This window comes from Vombatus ursinus, unplaced genomic scaffold, assembly GCF_900497805.2.
Source record: "Vombatus ursinus unplaced genomic scaffold, bare-nosed wombat genome assembly UNPS02014793.1, whole genome shotgun sequence".
NCBI lineage: Eukaryota > Metazoa > Chordata > Mammalia > Diprotodontia > Vombatidae > Vombatus > Vombatus ursinus.
This window is the reverse complement of record NW_020954571.1, coordinates 7,850,552-7,869,694: the sequence shown is the minus strand read 5'-3', so window position 1 is coordinate 7,869,694 and position 19,143 is coordinate 7,850,552. Positions and strand designations below refer to the sequence as shown.

At 45.2% G+C, this 19,143-nt stretch overlaps 1 protein-coding gene across 2 annotated transcripts in view; it reads right to left on the bottom strand.

The window, feature by feature from the left end:
- Positions 1-19,143, bottom strand: part of RAPGEF1 (Rap guanine nucleotide exchange factor 1) — a 164,137-nt gene that overhangs the window by 15,168 nt on the left and 129,826 nt on the right. Inside the window, exons 12-20 of one of the 2 annotated variants that reach the window (XM_027869362.1) lie at positions 16,370-16,462; positions 14,300-14,388; positions 12,443-12,554; positions 10,190-10,265; positions 7,863-7,947; positions 4,840-4,932; positions 2,228-2,413; positions 807-891; positions 513-607 (exon numbers count right to left, since the gene is read on the bottom strand). In XM_027869362.1, the coding sequence (XP_027725163.1) occupies positions 513-607; positions 807-891; positions 2,228-2,413; positions 4,840-4,932; positions 7,863-7,947; positions 10,190-10,265; positions 12,443-12,554; positions 14,300-14,388; positions 16,370-16,462 (914 nt within the window). The remainder of the gene's footprint in view (positions 1-512; positions 608-806; positions 892-2,227; positions 2,414-4,839; positions 4,933-7,862; positions 7,948-10,189; positions 10,266-12,442; positions 12,555-14,299; positions 14,389-16,369; positions 16,463-19,143) is intronic. The other variant, XM_027869363.1, reaches the window with a different exon arrangement.

Genomic DNA, 19,143 nt, shown 5'->3' with positions numbered 1-19,143 from the left:
GTAGTTATCTGTCAGTGGTTTAAAGATGTCTAGATGTCTGACTTCCTAGCTCCAGGTTAAGACCAACCCTTCATTGAGAGGAAAGGAAGTTCTTTAGGGCTCTAAGGTCAGTTAAACTTTGGGTTTCCAGTTCTGAAATGTAAATACACTCCCAAGCACTAAGAACCCCAAAGGAAAGTCTTAAATGGAAGTCTAAACAGAATCACAATCCACGGAATGGCTGAGTGTCCTTCCCTTGTTTACAGAGACGGAAGCCTATTCTATTTAGGGGGTGGCTAGTCTGGTCAGGTTGGCTTTGGTTTCCTTGTTCTGAGAATTACATGCCTAAAAGGTAGTTTCATTCAGGGAATTAGAAAAAATTTCAAAATAATAAGTGCTGTCACTTCATAATTCTTTCAAAGTGTTCCCAAGTGGGCATATGCACCCAAGTTTGGCAGCAGGTGGCTCACGGGATGCGGGTCTGTGAAACAGACAGAGAAATGAAGGTGAAGATGCCCCGTGTCCCTCCTTACCAGTAGGACATGTTATTAAAGTGCTCAGTAAACTGCGTTAAGTTAGGGCTCTTCTCTTCATTCTGCTCTTTCGCCCAAAGCAAAACTTCTGGGATCTGAAAGGTAAAAAGGAAATATGAAACAAATCTGATAGCTCGAACACCTTGGTTTTCCCTGAGACTCAGTGAGCCTTGCCCAGCCCTTCCCTGACAGCTCACAACCTGCTCCAAAGGGATGGGACAGTCCCAGGCTTGGCTTCAGTCTTCCCGTGGGCTCTCCCCTCCCTCCTCTGAAGACCAGGTCTGGGCTCCGTACCTCTATCTTATAAAAGAGCTCAGCGTCTAATAGCGTCAGCTGCTCAGCAATCTCATGGCTGTGGAAGTCGTGCAGAGTCCCAGGTCTGAAAGAGATGAGGTGGGGCAAGGAGTCAGTGTTAGCAGACCTGGAGATGCAGAAGGTTAGGATGGGAAGGGACTTAAAATGTTAAGCCTGGATGGGGACACAGACAAGATCTAATCCAACTTGTCCATTTCAAAGATGGGGCAAATAGAGGCTCAGTGGAACAAGTGACTTGACCTTGGGTTTGTGGTTGTTTTAAGGCATGGTGTCTTCTCTACTGCTTCACACTTCAGAAAAAGAGAAACCTGCCTCCTCTTCCCTCAAGATTCAGGGTTTGATTCCAGCCTACCTGGTCCTTTCTGATAGTCTCCACATAGCTGAGGGAAAATTGACTGGGAGAGGTAACTTTGTGGAGGTGCTCACTCCTCCAATACAGTTTAGTATTCTGGGGGATGCAATGGGTCTCAACCACCTTCCTGATCACTGTTCATAAAAATTAACAGCAATTGAGGTGGGATCTGGGATCTCACTGGTATAAGGAGCTTCCAGATAAGGAAACATCCTCTACAAATACAGGTTGTAAATATATCTTTACAGTAAATTTGTTTAATTACTTTTTGGTGTATACATAATGAACACATATATACATGGTGTTGCAAAAGTATTAGTGCAGTGTTATCAGTGCTTAAGGCGGCACTAAGATTTTTTGGGACACCCTGTGTAGACTTCCTTTAGAAGAGAACTCATTGTAGGGGTGCTAATACAGTAATCTAGTAGTTACTATATGGGCAGGCCCGTGGTGGAATGGATCAAGGTCTAGCTTGGGAGGAAGTCAGAAAGGTCTGGGTTGAAGTTCTGCCTCTCCCAGACCAGCTGTGTGACCCTGAGCAAGGGGCTGACTTCTCCTCTCAGGGACAGTAACTATACGACAAAACCCCCAAAGTAGCAGGATGTTCTAGGACCGGCAGTCTGGGAAACACAAGGGATTGGTCTCTAGGGGAACCTTGCGGCAGGCTTGCTAAAGCACTTAAGTCTTAGCATGCAGGATTTGGGGTGGAGGGGGCAGTAGATGGAAATGTGGGTGGGAAAAGGCTGCTGAAAATGCGAAGATGGATGGCTCAGTTTGAGAGCTGGAAGGGATCTTGGAGGACACCAAGTTCAACTCTCTCATTTTATAACTGAGGAAGGAGAAGCCCAGTGAGGCTAAGTGACTGGCACAAGGTCACCCAGGTGGGATGTGACCAAGCCAGGATCTGAACTCGGGTCTCTTGATTCACAATCCAGTGTACTGTGCGGCTCTCCCCTGGCTCACGCACTAGTGATCTGGAGGATTCAGCGAACAGGAGCCCTCGGAACAGGCTGGGGAGGGTTTGCTCAGGGGGGCCCAATCTCCTCACCTGGCGGCCACTCCTCGAGCAGCCAGGGGCTGGTCAGAGTTTGCACACTTTAGCATCTTCTTCTGGTTCACTTTGTCCAAGATATTCTTCCGGAGAACTCGGGCGAGGCTCAGCTCCCCACTGCACACTAACCGAAACACTAACTCCATCAGGAGCTTTAGAATCTCTTCGGTCAATTCCACCAGGCTGAGGTGTGATAAAGAGACCCACATCACTCAGAGCAAGCAAGCGCAGAGTCACTTATGACCTACGGACATCTATATGTCTCAAAGAAACGGCCAAGATGGCCCCTGGGGCCCAAGACTAGCCTCCCAGGAGAAACAATCAAAGTCACTGGGGGCATTCATAAGTGTGGTGACAGTAAGAGAAACAGACCTTGAGTGGCACAGGGTTCTGTGGGAGGGGCTCACCTTGAAATCAGAGGCAGGGCAACAACTGCATTGTCAAAAAAAATGTTTGTAGATAAACTGAGGATTAGGGTGCACACAGGATCTACAGCTGGGAAGGACCTCTGCGGTCATGGAGCGAGCATCCTCTTTTTACAGTTGAAGTCCAGAGAGGGGAAATGATTTGCCCAAGATCACATGGGCAGTAATCAACAGAGCCAGCAATGCTGGGGTGTCTTGGGTTTTGGGGTTTTCCTCTCCTCTTCCTTCCTTTACTGCTTCTACTTTCAATTCGACTTCAAACAGTTCTCAGTGGCTACTTAGGTCAATTCAATTTACAGAACATTTATTAAATACTCACAGTGTGCAAGACCCTGTGGGTACAAAGATAAAAAGGGACATAAAGAGTTGGTCCTCGAACAGCGGAAAGTGGAGAGGGAAGAGGAGAAACCTTTCAAGGCATGGGAGCAAGGGTGTGGGGCAGGGTGAGTAAAGGTACAAAGTGCCTGGCACTTAGTACGTGATTAATATATTCTCATTCACTCATTCATTCAAAGGAGACAGGAAAGAGTACAAAAAGTAAATAGTCCAGTTTGGCTTAATGACAGATTATGTGAAGGGGAGCAATGGTAGATAAAGTGGGAAAGCAATGTTGTAGACAGACCACTGGGGGCTTTGAATAACAGGAGAAGTGTATGCTTTATTTGGAAGGCAATGGGAAGCCAGTGAAGGCTTCTGAGGAGAGGAGAGATGTGATCAGAGTTGTCAGGGAGATTACACTTGCGTTGGTGAGGATGATGAACGGAAGAGTACAGCAGGAGTTTCTGGGCTGCCAAGATTGGCCCGGGGCATCTTGGATTATCTTTCCCCTTGGGCACCTGGCGTGTTTTTCCAGCATCACACCTCACCTTTGATTTTTTTCACCTCAGAAAGTTGCAGGGCAATGTTTTTAGCCCTCCTCCATATTCTCCACTTCTGTGGGTAGGAGGGACCCCTTGGTCACCAAGATACACGAGCCCCTAGTCAGTTTTGAATCTTTCCTCTTATCTTCCATAGGCTATCAATTGCTAAGTCCTATCAATGCTACCTCTGAAGCATTTCTGGCATCCTTCAATCCTCATTGAAATTAATTCTATTTTTTTTTGAGAAAATTAAAAGTTTTAATAAAGTAGTAGAATACACAATAAATCTACCGAAAAAATCAGTAATAGTTCTATGCTGCAATGACAAAATCCAAAAGGAAATAACAGACAGGAAATTCTGCTTAAAGTTGCTACAAAATGCATAAAATATTGGGGATTCAATCTACAAAAGCACATGACATGTAAATACAACCACAAAATACTCTTTAAAGAAAATAAAGCATGAAAGAATTGGAAAATGAGAGGATACCCATCAGGTTGGGGAATGGCTGAGAAAGCTGTGGTATACGAATGTAATGGAATACTATTGTGCTATAAGAAATGATGGAAATTAATTCTTTTTTTCAGGCTCTCATCCCTCCTTGCCTAGATGATTAGAATAGCTTCCTAAGCAGACTTCTTGCTTCTGGGCTGTCCTAACTGTCCTCCCCAACCCACCCAGAGTCATCTCTTCTGTCTCAAGATTTTCATAGTTCTTTGCTCCTAATCACATTCTGCCTTGTAGCACAGATATGTGGTTCACGGTTTTTCCATCAGGAGATTGCGAATTCCTTGAGACAGGTGTTTGTTGCAGATGTCTTTGTATGGCTGGCACTGCCACAGTGCCTTGTACACTGTAGGTACTTAGTAAGTCTCTTTTAAATGAAAGAATGAGCCTCATTCCTCTGGCTGAGAGTGGTCAGCTTCATCCCCTCTCACAGAACAGGTTTTAGAGAGGCTGAATTATCATAAGCGTATCTTTAAAGGATGCAATGTGGCCTACTGGGTTTGGCACTATGAACACAGTAAAGATACAGGGCCTGTCTCCACTTAGCTTCTATTCCTAGCAGATAGGTGAAAAGGAAAAATGAGAGGAAAAAATAATCAAAAGCCATCATAGTTTGCATGCCCTATTAATGAGCCTCTACCGTCCTGGAAGCCAGTCCCAGGTATGGAGGGAAGGGGTGGACAAACATAGGGGCAAACCCTCCCAGTGGGGGAAATGTCCCGGAACACCAAAAGTCTAGAGAATTGGCCCTTGGCTCATGTCCTTCTGTCCTCAATCCCGATCCCCGCTGAAGACAAAGGGAACAAGAATGCTTACCACAGTTCATCCACTACCCGGACCAGCACGAAGAAAGTATTCTTGCTGACTCGCTTCTTGAACGTGTCAGGGAAGGGGCAGAATTTCTCATACGTGGAGCATGTGCTAAGGAAGTTAACTCCTGTTTTGACACAGCTAATGGGAAGGGAGGAGCTGAAGCCTCTCAGGCCTCAGGCTACTCCTATCAGCCAGGTCAGTTCAGTTTTTAGTGAGATGAATTTCTAGAAAGGCCAGAGGCCAGGAAGGTCAACCCTGCTGCCTAGGGTCTAAGTGTCCAATTGTGCCTTGAGGAACATGAGGGATATAGAGAAGGATCAAAACAAAAACAACTCCTGAAAAGCCCTGGGAGGAATGGGCACCGAGTGGTGTGTGACTGTCTTGATAACCTGTACTAACCACAGACTCTTGGGATCAGAACGGACTCCGAATTCCATCTCCTACCTTGTGCAAAAAAAATGTATTTATATTTCCAGAGAAGGGAAGCTCATTGTCTCATTAGACAGCCAAGTCCATGGTTGGACAGGTCGATGCTGGCTGTTCTCTTGGGTGGGGAGAAATAGCATGGTGTCATGCCCTGAATCTGGAGTCAGACGACCTGGGTTTGAATACCCTGGCTCTGCTGCTGCATTCTACCTGTGTGATTTCAGGCAGGTCAGTCTGGGCCTCAGTTTCCTCATCTGTAAAATGAGGATGTCAGACTAGATGACTTTTAAGGTCATTTCTAACTTTAGATCCAGGATATATTATGACTCCATGAACTCTACCTCTCTGTGATGCCCCACTTACACACTACTCGTAATTTGGCTTTCAGGAGCTACACAGAATGTCTGCTTCCCCTCCCATGTGACCACCCTTCAGACATCTGGAGGTGCTGGTCTCCAAATATCCAAGAGTTCCCCCAAGTCATCTCTTCCGTAAGCTAAACATTCTTGGCTCCTCTGCCCGTCCTTCTGTGAGGCACCATTTTCAGACCATCCCAGTCTCCCTCTTCTGGGGTTGTTCCAGATCCTCTCTGTCCCTTGTAAAAGTATATCCACAACTTGTTTATAACTGATAGCAGAAAACTGCCTGGGGTACTGAGTGTGGTCCCTTTCATTACAGTTCTATGATGGTAGCTGAAGATCCCCTAAGCCTTCTTCCTTAGCAGCTGTTGCCACCCAGCTGGCTTACGGTGAGTTTCAGGCCAACTAAAATGAGCAGGTCTCTTTTATTCACATCAATGGCTGACGCGCCGGGTCTTATCCGGAGGATATGTTTTTAAGATTGGAATTTACAAGACTTGAAGGAGGGCCAGCAGGGGCAGGCTGTTCCTAAGAGGAGGTGCTGCAGAGAAGGGGTGGGTAGAGATACTGAACTATGGAAGCAGCAGGGCCTCAGGATGGCCACGGAGCATGGTGATGGTCAGGGGAAGTGGGATTCTCTCCTCGTGTTGAAATAGTAATTGCATCTGTCCAGCAGATGGAAGTGTTGAGCTATGACGCTGGAAGGTCTACTGAGCCAGACATCACAGCTTCCTTGGGAAGCTTCTTACAGGGAAAAAGCAGCCCCAGCAGACTTGGAATCCAGGAAGAGAGGAGGGAGAGGGGTGTGGGCTCTAGTGGAGCCAGCCCAGCAGGCAGTGCCCTCTGTGAGTCTCAATGGAGCAGTTGTATTAGAGAGGAGAAAATGGTCCTTACGATTTCTTTTTCATACTGAGCTAAAGTTTGCCTATCGCTTTCACCCACTGTTTCTAGTTCTGCCTCTGAGGCCAAGCAAGACAAGCACGTCTCTTCCACAGTGCAGCCCTCCAGATACTTGAAGAAAGCAATCATGCTTGATGCTAAGCCTTCTCTCCTGCAGCTCCTTCAGTCAATCCCCATAGGACGTCTTCAAGCGCTTCTCCACCCTGGCCAGTCAGTGACTGGGGAAGAGTTGACTCTGACTGCTCTTATGATACCAATCCATCTCTATAGGGCTTTAAGGTTTACAAAGGGCTTTCTTCAGAACAACCTCAAAATATCTATATCACCCAGGATCTTAGTGGGGAAGTTATCAAGACTAAAGCATCTACATGGTTTGACTAGGCTTTGTAGACTGTGGGCTAGTCTGTACAGGATTTGAGAGGATCACTCAGTACCAGGCGAATACTTCTAAGTCCTGGGAGGGGTGTGGGTGTGGACATGTGTGCGTTGGGGGGTAGTGGGGGAGTGTGCTCACACAATTACCAGATTATCAAGAAATGATGACTGTCAATTAGCCAGTTTGAACCACTTCCTGCCTCCTCATGCAACATTACTTCTGACTGCTCAAAGTTGGGGGGAGCATCATGTACTGGTGCTCTCTGATCCCTCTACCTCCTATATCAGGATCTTCCAACACTTTTAGGGTGAGAACTCTGCCACACACCTGTGACCTCATGACTGAGCAAGCTCGGAATTATGAAGATGCTTAAAACTGCCAAGTCAATGGCCAGTCTGTGTGAGTATTTACAAAATCTCAGAGCTGGAAGAAACTTCAAAGGTCATCAAGCTTAATCCTACCCCAACTGGAATTCCCTCCAATATCCCTGACAAGTAGTAATCCAGGCGTTTCCTGAAGACCAGCAGCACCCTACCCATCATTCCATGCTGCCTTGCCAAGTTAAATCTCCCTTTCATATTTTATTCTTCAAACACCTAAGGACAACAGTCATGCGTCTCTCCCAAAGTCTACTCTTCCCAAGGTTACACGTCCCCAGGTCCTTCCAGTCAGTCCCTGGATAGCACCTTTCCACCCTTTATCCTGGATATGGTCCAGCCTGGGTCTCAGCCCTTCTAGTCTAAGCTCACAAGTGCAAATGTCAAGGGGCACAAGGAGCGGGGTATGGCCGAAGCCTGTGTTCCTCAAGACAGACCATGCTGAAAACTTCCCTTAATCACAACCCCCTGCCTAATAGAACCCTCCCTTCTCAGCCTCCTCAGAGCTTTGCAGTTCAGTCACCCCAGTATTCTGGAGGTGGAGGGGGGGCAACATGAACATTACTGATGGCAATGTATAAAGGATATCTATACTGTAGCTTCTTAATGAGCTCCTCAGGGGTGATAAACGTCCTGTAGGTTGTCAGAAAGGCTTCACAGTACAAAACCAAATCTATAAAGGAGGGAAAAAAGTGATCAATTACCAGGCCTTGACATAACAACACCCTCTGCCCATGCTTTGAACCCCGCCACCTCCAAAAAAAATAAAAAGACACCCAAATCCTTAAGCAAAGTACCTCCCTCCTCCTCCTCTCCCTACCCCCATCACTTTGCATGGAAGGACAGTGGCATGAACATGATTTGGGAGTGTGAAATCCCAGGTGCCAGGCCTGGCTTTGCCACTGGCTTATTGTGTGACCTCGGGAAAATCGCTTAACCATTCTGGGCCCTAGCGTCCTTCTCCATGAAATGAAGGCTCCTCTCTAAGGTGCCATTCAGATCTCACAACCTATGTTCTCTGGTAAGAGAAACAAAGGTCTCCTATTTCCCTTTTTAATCCATGTCCTTTTCAGTCACTTGGAAAAATGGGTGAAAAACTAGGGTAAGAAATTTTCACTGTAAGTGAGTGTAGTGAGGAGTCCCAGCCCAGGTGGCCTAAGTAAGTAAAAAGGGAAAGGGCTACAGTCTCTTCTGGATGGGCACAGGAGATCAGTCTTTCAGCTGTGCTCAAGAAGCTTCAATAGCTCTCTATTGCCACTAGGATAATGTACAAACGTCTTTGGTATTTAAAGCCCTGCACCTTCTGGTGCTTACTTTCCCCACTGATTTATCCCCATGCCCTGTATAAGCCAGCCAAACTGGCCTGGGCCGCCTGCTGTATCTGACATCTCTTCCCTCACATCTGTGCCTTTGAGAAGGGCGTCCCCTTATGTCTCTTCTTTACCTCCGCCTTGTGGCATCCTTAGTTCCCTTCAAGGCTAAGCTTAAGGGCCACCTCTTCTGGAATATGTGGCCTTTCCTGCCTTCCCCCAGCTGCTGGTGTTCTCCCACCCTCCAAAATGACTCTGTATATATTTTCTATTTACTTATCTGTGTATTTCTCTGCCCTGACTCCCCCTGCAGGCTCCCACCCCACCTCTGCCTCAGTAGTTTGGTTTGTAAACTACTTGAGGGCAGTGACTGTCATTTTTACTTTTGTATCCCTAGTCCTCAGCACAGTGCTTTGTTGATGCCTACTAAATGTTAAATGAATAAATGAGAGAGTCTGGAGAAAGTTTGTATAGACTCACCTGCATCAGTCTAAATTCACAAGGTTAAAGATTAAGACCTAGAAAGAACCTAAAAAAATATCCAGTCCAGTGGTGTCTAACACTAACTTAGAAAACCACAAATTCACATTACCTATGTTGTACTGTATTTATATTAATTTTGTTAAACATTTCCCAGTTACGTTTTAATGTTTTTGTGGCCTGCTTATAGTCTTGCTACCAGTTTGACACCTTTGATTAGTCTAATCTCTGCCACTTACAGATAAAAAAACTGAAAATGAGAGGGTTAAATGACTGGTCCAAGTCTCACAGGTAGGAAGGAGTAGCAGAGCTGGGCCATGACTTCTAATCTAGTGTTCTCTATGTCAGAGGGGATTTTTCTTTTACCAATAGAGGTACTTTTCTCACATCCCACTTCCTCCTATGAGTATGACAGAATCAAGCATTTTTGTACAAAGGATGGGAGGCTTAGGTCTTGACCCTAAACTCATTCTACCTTGCTGGAATAAAAACTCCCAAAGGGCATGGACTCATCCATTTTGCTTTGTATTCTCAGCACCGAGCAGTGCCTGGCACACAGTAGGTGCTTAATAAGTACTTGCAGCCCGATGGATCGTCTGGTCCAGTTTCCTCCTTATAGACAAGGAAGGGACACCCAGAGAGGTTAAGGGACCCATCTATCTGTTCTCTTGCACCAGAGAGGACAATGAACTCCTTTCCAACAATGTCCTAGGAACGTACATGAATGAAGCCCTCACAGCTTAAGGCTGGATTAATATAGTGTGATGAAGTACAGGGTTCATGATGAAAAGTGTGTAACACAACAGTGGCCCATTGTCCGTCCCTTACAAAGATAATGCTGATGACCCAATGCCATTCTGCATTGTTCTTCTAGTGCTAGGAATGAGTTTTCTGATTCCTATACATTCATTTGCCTGAATTTCCTCTCTGGTCAATGGCACACACCCTCAAACAACTACCTCCTACCTGGGGGGCAGGCCGTGTTCATGACACAGAGCAATGCTACCAGTCTAGAGAGGGGCTGAACCACGACTGGATTCTTTAGCATCATGCTAGCCTCATGGGCACAGGCCAGGGCTAAACAGTATTGTGGGGGCTTGCTCCCTAACAGTCAAGTTCACTAACCTTTTCTGTCGGTCTCAGTTGCATGGACCAGCAATATATCCCCAGATCCCCCACGGACATCTGGCCCATCATCACCCTGCAATGAAAACAGAAATGGGTAATACAGGGCAGAGGGGAAGTTCCCAAGCCTCTTTTCTGGTTCAGTCTCACATATAAGGGCTTAGGGCTGTGAAGACAAAAGATATGGGATGGTTAGGGCAGTCATACCTGAGAGATCACTGAACAGAAAAGAGTCATGTTATAACCCAACAGAGGTCCTAGCTCAGTGGCCAAGCATGGAAAAACAGGACTCCAGGGGTCACAGACAAGAGCTCGTCTTTATGTGCTCATGTGAAGGAAATGGGGGTAAGAACTTGGGGTTCTCAGGCATTGCTGGATCAGAGGAAACTGAACCACTTGACAATGGGACAATACTCATTTCATCTCCACGTCTTATCAGTATGCATTGAATTCAAGCAACAGGTAAGATGGAAAGGTTTTAACAGATCATCTGAAAAGTGAGTAGTGAGAGAAGGAAAATGGCTGAGGTGGGCATCAGCTTCCCACAAGGTTCAGGTTCACCCCATCCTTCCAAGCAGGATGGGCTCTGTGTTCAGGCCTCTCCCCTGGTTGGATCTGTTTCTGTTTGCAGGTGTTTTGCTGATCACTACTTGGCCACAACAGCACATCCACAAGGCCTTTTACTAGAGGACTACAAAGAAACTTATGCTTTGGTCAACTGCCACTCAACCCCATAAGACATGGGGGTGTCAGTCTAGCTTTCCTTCTTTGGGTGAAGAAGGAAACAAAAGAGAAAAAAAAAACCAAGTCACAGGTTGCTGTCAGGGCCACACAGGGAACCTAGGGTCTTGCAGTCTGGCCTCTAACCATCAAATGTTTGTGCATTGTGTCTTCCTGAAGCCAAATCAAGATCAAATATCACCCCTCCTCTTGATGCTTAGGGCAAACACTCCTGAGCAGCACCTGGGATCCCTGGGCACTAATGCCTCCCCTCTGTCCAGAGTGCTAGAAGCACCTTGCATTTCTAGCTGTGGGTAAATGGGCCCATAATAGGATTTTTCAGGTGCAATTCTGGCAGGGGTCACAAAATAGCACTTAGGGGATTATTAATGGCTTAGCCCTTCTTCAGTGGATCCCAGCTGTCAAAGAGCCTCCTATAAGTGCTGACCAGTGATAGATTGCTGCCCTTCCATACTCCTTGACATGCTGAAAGCTTTTCAGGATGAATGCATTACTCTACTGGCCCTGAATCAGGGAGAGCCAATCTAGGACGTTAGCAGACCAAGAAGGATGTCTATCTGCCTGCCTGCCTGCCTGCCTCAGCCCCAGAGCCCAGAAGCAGTGCTAGCTCCATTAGGCCTGACCAGGCTACTCTGTCAAGTGGTTTGAATTCCTGAAGCTACTTGGTAACATAGATGGGCAGCAGCCCATCTATGCGTGCCTCAGTATCAGGGTACAACTGCCACATTTAATTAATAATGATGATCAGCTCAGGGAGCAGGCATGATTTCACTGGCATAAGAAACCCTTGACCAATGCAGGTCGACACCTTCTCTGCAATTCAGCCTTAGGGAGGTGCTGAGAGCACTGAGGGGGCAAATGACTTGCCTGGTCACTCAGTCAGTATGGGTCAGAGGCAGGACTGGATCCAAGTCCTCCTGGCTTCAAGGTGGGCTCTCTATCTACTATTTGAAAATAGTAACAACTGATGTTTACACAGCCCTTTAAAGTTTGCAAAGCACTTTTTACATATCATCTCAGTTGTGTCAGGAATCTATCTACTCCCTGAAGTAGGCACTACAGGGAGGATTGGGTCTTATTTGCAGATGAGGAAAATGAGGCTCAGAGAAATGAAATGATTTTGCCCACAGCAAACAGCTGGATCTGAAGCCAGATCTTCCCAGCACTAAGCCCAGGATGTTATCTATTCAGCCATACTGCTTCAACAAAAAGGCAAGAGATGGAGGAAACCTGCAGTGGCAGTGGTGGGTTGAGTGAGTCTGTGTCTGCAGGTCTGAAGATGCAGAGAAGCCATCTTGGTGCTGTACAAAGCAGGGTAGTGACCGCCATTTTCACCAGCTGGTGGGAATCCTCACAGCCTCTGGTAGCATGGGCTAGCTTCAGTCACCTGGTCTTTGCTATTTAAATTCCTTGGAGGTTGGAAATCACCCAAAGCCCACTTCCCCCTCTCTTCAGCTGTGCAAAATTCTCTGAAACTGGGGGTTTTAAAAGGGAACAGCCTAAATTACCCACCTCTTGCTTTAAAGTCAACCTGGCCATAATTTCATTGTGGTCAATCAGAGAGAGCTCATCTACTTCCTCCTCAGATTGGGTCGATTCCAAACCATCTGGGGACTTCAGCTGCCTGGAAGAGGAAGGGCGATGGTCAAGGCTCTTAAAGATTCAAGAATGGGCAGGGCAAGGAAGTGATAAGTGAGTTCAGATGATGGATGAGGGTCTCTAGGCTTCCCTAAGCCCTAAGAGGTAAAGTGAATCATGACAGAATCAATTCACCAACAAGTATTTATTAAGCTCTGACTACGTGTCGGGCATTGTAGACACAAGTATAAAAGAAAAAACAATCCTTATTCTCTGGAAGCTTACTTTCTAATGGGGAAGACAAGTTCCTACAGAAGTCTATATGGCATAAAGCACAGGACCTGGGAGTTAGGACATTTTCACTCTAGCTAGTCCTGGTTCTGCAACTGATTGACTGCGTGACCTTGGATAAAATGCTTCCCTTCTGTGGGACTCAGTTTTTGCATCTGTAAAATAAGAGAGTCTACAGCTAGATTATCTCTGAGGTACCTCCTATTTAAAAAAAAAGCATGATTCTAGTCAGTTAAAATATTTTGTTTTAGGGTGATTTAAAAAATCCTCATTGCTGATTGCTGATGCTAGCAGAATTTTGTCAGAACAGCTGCATTTTTGTTTGCTGAATTTAATGTGGATGAAATTACTGCATTCTTACGTGTACAGAGTGACATAAAATGAGAGGTATTTCATAGGTTCATAGATTTAAAGGTGGAAGGAACTTTAGAGGTCATCAAATTTAACTCTTTTATTTTAGAATTAAGGAAACTGAAGCCCAAAGAAGGAATTCTAAATAATAACGATGATAGCTAGCCCCTACTATGTGCCAGCCATCAGCAAATATTATCTCATCTGAGACACAACAACTTTGGGAGGTAGGTGCTATCATTATCCCCATTTTACAGATGAGGAAACTTGAGGCAAACAGAGGTTAAGTGACTTGCCCAGGGTAATATAGCTAGTAAATATCTGAGACCAAATCTGAATTCAGGTACACAATTTACTAGTTGTTATTGGGCCAAGACTAACTCTTGGGCCATCTGACCCCCAGGCTGGTGTTCTTTCTGCTAGAACAGGGGTTCTTTACCTTCTTTGTGTTGTGGACCTTTTTGGCAGTCTAGTTAAGCCCATGCACTCCTCCTCATAATAATGTTCTTAAACATCTAAAGGAAATGCTAAATTTCACTTAGAGGTTAGTGAAAATAAAGATGTAATTTTTTTCTTTTCATCCAAGTCTAAAGATGTCCAGAAATCTATCCAGCGACCACTTGGGACTCCAAGTTGAGAACCATTGTGTTAAACTATGTTGCCTGTGGGGAAAATATCAGTTTAACCCTATCCCCACCCCTAGAAATTACAGCTCTAAGTATCTGCCTTACAGATGGCCTATCTGCAGATCTACCTTCATAAAAGGACAAGGAGATGAAAATCTGTTTTGAAGCTGGGCACTGCAGCTAATTTTGTCCTTCCTTTGAGAGGACTCTATGAAACTCTGAAAGTTACATTTTCCGATCCATGCAGGGCAGAGGGAGGACAAATCAGATGTTCTTGGCACCAGTGTTTGCCAACTCATTTTTAAAAAATGAAAAATCATCTCTCCTAACAAAAAAAAATCCCTTAAAATTAGAGCACCCCTTACAGTCTTTCCAACAAGCAAAATCCAGGTTTACCACTACGTGGCAGGGAGGAGACTCCACCTATCCTTGGATCTGACTGGCCTCCAATTTTTTTTTTAGGGGATACAGGGATGGAATGAGGGGACGAAGAGGAGATGGCTCAGGTGGGTACATTTCTTACCTCTCTCCACCTTCTCTGTTTTCTTTCCCGGAGGCGCTGCCATGTAAGGAGGAATCTTTGGGGTGTCCGTCTTTTGTAGCTGGTGATTCCTGAAAAAGGAAACAAGGCTTTGGTTGTAACACTAGCACTAGGGTTGCTCTGGTCTCCCAGCATTCTTGCCTGCATGTTCTTAGGAGTTTTAATGATGGAACTTGAAAGATAATTACATAGGAAACTTGTGAGCTTCACTTGGGACTAAAGTCTTGCCTCACGGTTTCTTTCTGACCCTGTGAAATGACACCAATAATTATAATGCATATCAGCTGTCAACCTGAATTAACTAAAATAAACCAAGCACCTTTTGGAAGATCTCTCAAGAAACCTTTACTCATTTTATGGTTCATAAAAACCCTTATGTTCTATCATTGGCTTAGTTCAAGTCATCCTGTTTGCCCTTCCAGTTGTCTTTTTCAGTTTTCGTTCCCTGTAATCACCTTGCCAAAGCATATTCACGCATGTGTATAATGAATCCCTTGCATGATTTGAATTCACACTACTAGAGTTTATGATTACATGTTAAAAATTGGTTTTGGCCCAATGGAAGATATGCAATGAAAATTCAAGTACTTTGACCTTCATGGGATTCAAGGTTTACACTAATTCAGGCCTAGATGTGCAAGCTCTCTTCCCCTACTTTCTCTTTCTCAGGGTCTCCCAACTTTTGCAACTCTGCAAAAATAATGAAACTCCAACACTGCGGTTTGTTGCACTGGAGGTGATGTTGGAAGCAGAGTAGCCTGAACATAGGCGGTGTGACAGCAGGAGTCGAGTTCAAAGAGAAGAAGAATGTGGCACCTGAAGTTAGCCATTTATCAGAGATGGAAAACAGCCAAGAAAAGTAAATCAGAATTTTTCTTCTCTCATGCAGAGATGGAATTGGACCAGGCCACCAGAGGGGGATGATGATTTTGGAGCATGAGGATGACTGGGAGCATGAGGAAAGAAATAGCCCAGCTCCCTCGGCATGGGTAGGCCCAGGTCCATCAGCTGCAAATGTCCTGACATTCGGAAATGAACTGTAACTTTGTAAACTCTGAGCTCAGTCTTGCTCAGTATGAGCACAGAAGAATTTTTTGGGGGGGGGGGGGGGCGATAAGGGAGAGAGCAAGGAAACTTGGTAAGACTTTGGGTTTGTCTTAATAATTAAAAAAAGGAAGACCAAACTTTTTGAGTGACAGGATCAAGACTAAGTGCTCAATAACGAAATAACAAGGTCAAAAACTTGTGGTATCGGTGGCCCAGGCAGAAGTAAGGATCCAGCAGACGGCCTTAGGAGAGTCTTCTCATGGTACCCCTTCATTGTTAGCACGGGACACAAGGAGTTGCCTTCTGGCACCACTGGGTTTCCATTTTTCCACTGTCACACAGTTTCTGAAGGATGATGCTTTTTAACTTGAGCCTGCCTTACTAAATCAAAACCAGAAAGAATGTTCGGAAAAACTGTTGTTCCTCGAGTGTCATGAATGGAAGATAGAGATGTCAAGCAATCCGTCAAATGGCTACATGTGCAGTGTATGCATAAACACAGAAGCTGCAACCCTGGGTGACTCACCCAGAATTCTGGGAGGAATTTACTAATGTTAGGATCGGTACACATGCTGAAGAGGAGGAAGAGGAAATGATTTGATAAGGGAAGCTCAGTCTTGGTGTTGGGAGAAGTTACATTCTCTGTTCTACTAGGGTGGGACGGGAGGCTCTTTACCATAAAAGGAGGGATAGGGAAAAGCCCCATAGAGACATTTCAGTATAAGGCCCAGACCTATCACCAAGACTGCCACGTGCATCAAAGCAAATGCCAAAGGAAAACCACTGCCAGGAAAAGAGACACCAAAGCCTAAAAAGAAGCGAAGATGTTTCTGCTCTCCATCTGAATGGGGCTGCTCTCCATTCACATGGTGGTGGGCGAGTCGGCACAGCCACACAGAAGCATCCTGATGGTGGATGGGGAGGCTTGGAGAAAGCAGGCTGCCCCACCCCATGTGGACTCAGCATGCACCAAAAGCTTCGTTCTGCCTTCTGCATATTACTTACTCCTTCAGAGTGAGGGAGTTCCCCGTTGCTTTGGCCAGAGGAATACAGATTGACATATTCACCCTCACCAGCCTCCTCACTGGCGTTTTCACTCTATGGGAGACAGGATGAAAGGAAAGACACATGTGTCGGAGCCCAGCAGCAGCCCCTCAAGTCCAGCGTGAGTAGCCAACAGAGCAGATCCCGACTCTCTCAACCACCTCTTTCCTTAAAGAGGAAGTGTATTTCTGCTCATGGGGAATCACATCCTCTGGGCCACAGGGCAGAGACCCCAGCCCCACCTCTGGCCTCTGCACGAGTGTTGCCATAAATGTAAACATCCTCCTGACTACTCTCAGAGAGATGACAAAGAGGGACCTCTGGAAGGGTCCTGAGGCAGCAAGGAGCAAGTGGCAGAGGGAACAGCAGTCCCCCAGTGCAGCTGGAGAAGATGTCGATGTAAAAAGAGAAGGTCTGGCAATAGAACCGAGATGTGTATGTAGTCATGTGTGTGAGAACCATTCAGCACAAGGAAAAGTCAAGCCTGGATTTTCTCTCTGTCCCTTCTACCAGCAGAGCGGCAGGGTTCCCCCACCATGCTGACTCATGTGGCAGTTTAAGAGAACCAAGGCGACTGGCCTTCAAGGTTCTTGAGTTCCTCCCTGCGGCTGAATAAGGAACTGGCTTGCACGGTCTTTACTTTCCAAGGTGGACACAACTTAAAGGAAAATGTGATTGTTTATAAACAGAACCAGAATCCAAGGTGAATTTTCTTAAGTTATTATAACATCTGGCTGGTTACTTGCCTCTAAATGATTACCCTGTGATATCTGAGATGCAATGGAAAGAGCCACATCCCCCCCCCCCGCCCCCGTCTTTCCAGTCTTCTCACACCTTCAGTCACAACTCTTCAATATGGTGACCTTTCTGTACCTCAGACAAGGTACTCCATCTCCAGACTTCAGGCATTTTCTCTGGCTACAATGTTCTCCCTCCTCATTTCCACCTCCTTCAAGTCACATCTCCTACAGGAAACCTTTCCCAACTCCTCTTAATTCCAGGGCCTTCCCTCTTCTAACTGCTTCTTATATATAGTTAGCACATATTCATCTATTTGTTGTCTTCCCCCCACTAGATTGTGAGCTCCTTGAGGGCAGGGACTGTCTTTTATTTGTACAAAACTCTTTTAATTTAACGTAATCAAAATTATCCACTTTACACCTAACTTTGCTCTCTATCTCTGGTTTATTCACAAACTGTTCACCAACCATACGTCTGATAAGTAATATGTTCCATGTTCTTCTAACTTTCTTGTAATATCCTCTTTATATCTAGGTCACATATCTATTTTGACCTTATCTTGGTAAATGGTATAAGATACTGGCCTATGCCCAGTTTCTGCCATACTGCTCTCCAGTCTTCCCAACAGTTTTTAACCAAATAATGAACTCTTATCCCAAAATCTTAAGTCTTTACATTTGTCAAATACAAGGTTATATATACATTTGCTGCTACAAATTGTATGTCTACTCTGTTCCATTGATCTATCTTTCTATTTCTTAGCTAATAACAGATAGTTTTGATAATTATTGCTTTATAATATAGTTTAAGATCTGGTACTGCTAAACCTCCTCCCTTTGCTTTCCCTCCCCCATTATTTCCTTTGATAGTCTTGACTTTTTGTTCTTCCAAATGAATTTTGTTATTATTTTTTCTAATTCAGTAAAATAATTTTTTTGTGATTTAATTGGGATGGCACTGAATATATAAATTAGTTTGGGTCACGTTGTCATTTTTACTATATTGGCCCTGCCTACTCATGAACAACTCGTATCTTTTGCCTCTCTGTATCCCCAGCACTTAGCACAGTGCCTGGCAAATAGAAGGTGCTTAATAATTTCATTTGACTAACTGGCCTGATGTGAACCTTGTTATATAAAACTGAATTTCAGACTTAAGTGCAGAAATTGTGCTTCCACATTTTCAACGTTATTTCACAATCTCATGGAATGTTAAGGTCAGAAAGGTCTTCAGAGAATACGGAAATCTAATCCAACCCCTTCATCTTACAAGTTAGGAAACTGCAACTCAGACAGGGAGGTGACTTTCTCAAGGTCATACTGCCAGCAAAAGGATCTGCTACTTCAACCCAAGTCACCTCACTCCCAAGATAAGTGATCTCTGTGCTACAATCACACCTTCCTACCTGAAATCTCAATCTCTTTCTATCTCTGTCTGTCTGTCTCTGACTCTGTCTCTCTCTCTCTCTCTCACACACACACACACACACACACACAAAATCTAGTTTTGCTGTTTCACTATCACATAAACCCCTGATTTTATTGTTACTACAACAAGAAAGGGAAGGGATAGTATTTCGGAAAAACAAAATAATGCTCTAAAAATTTCACAGTCCTATGGGAAGTTGCATTTTTTTTTTTTAAGTCTCACCGAAGGCGTCTGGAGAGAATCAGTGAAAGAGGTTTCAGAAGGAAGGTAGACAGAATTCCCATTCAAGTTGCTCTCCTGAGAACAGGAATTGGGCCCATCCACAGTGCTGGGAGGCAGGCTGGCTGTGGTTGGCACCGCTAGGTCAGAGCTCTGAGACTGGTGGACAGGTGGGAAATGTGGAGAGGAAGAGGAGGTAGACGAGAGGAAAGGTGGAACAGAAGCTTGGTTGTGAGGCATGAAGTCCTGGGAGTAGGACCTAAACACAGACTTATACTAAAGGAAGCAAGTGGGACACATACACACACACACACACACACACACACACACACACACACACACACACA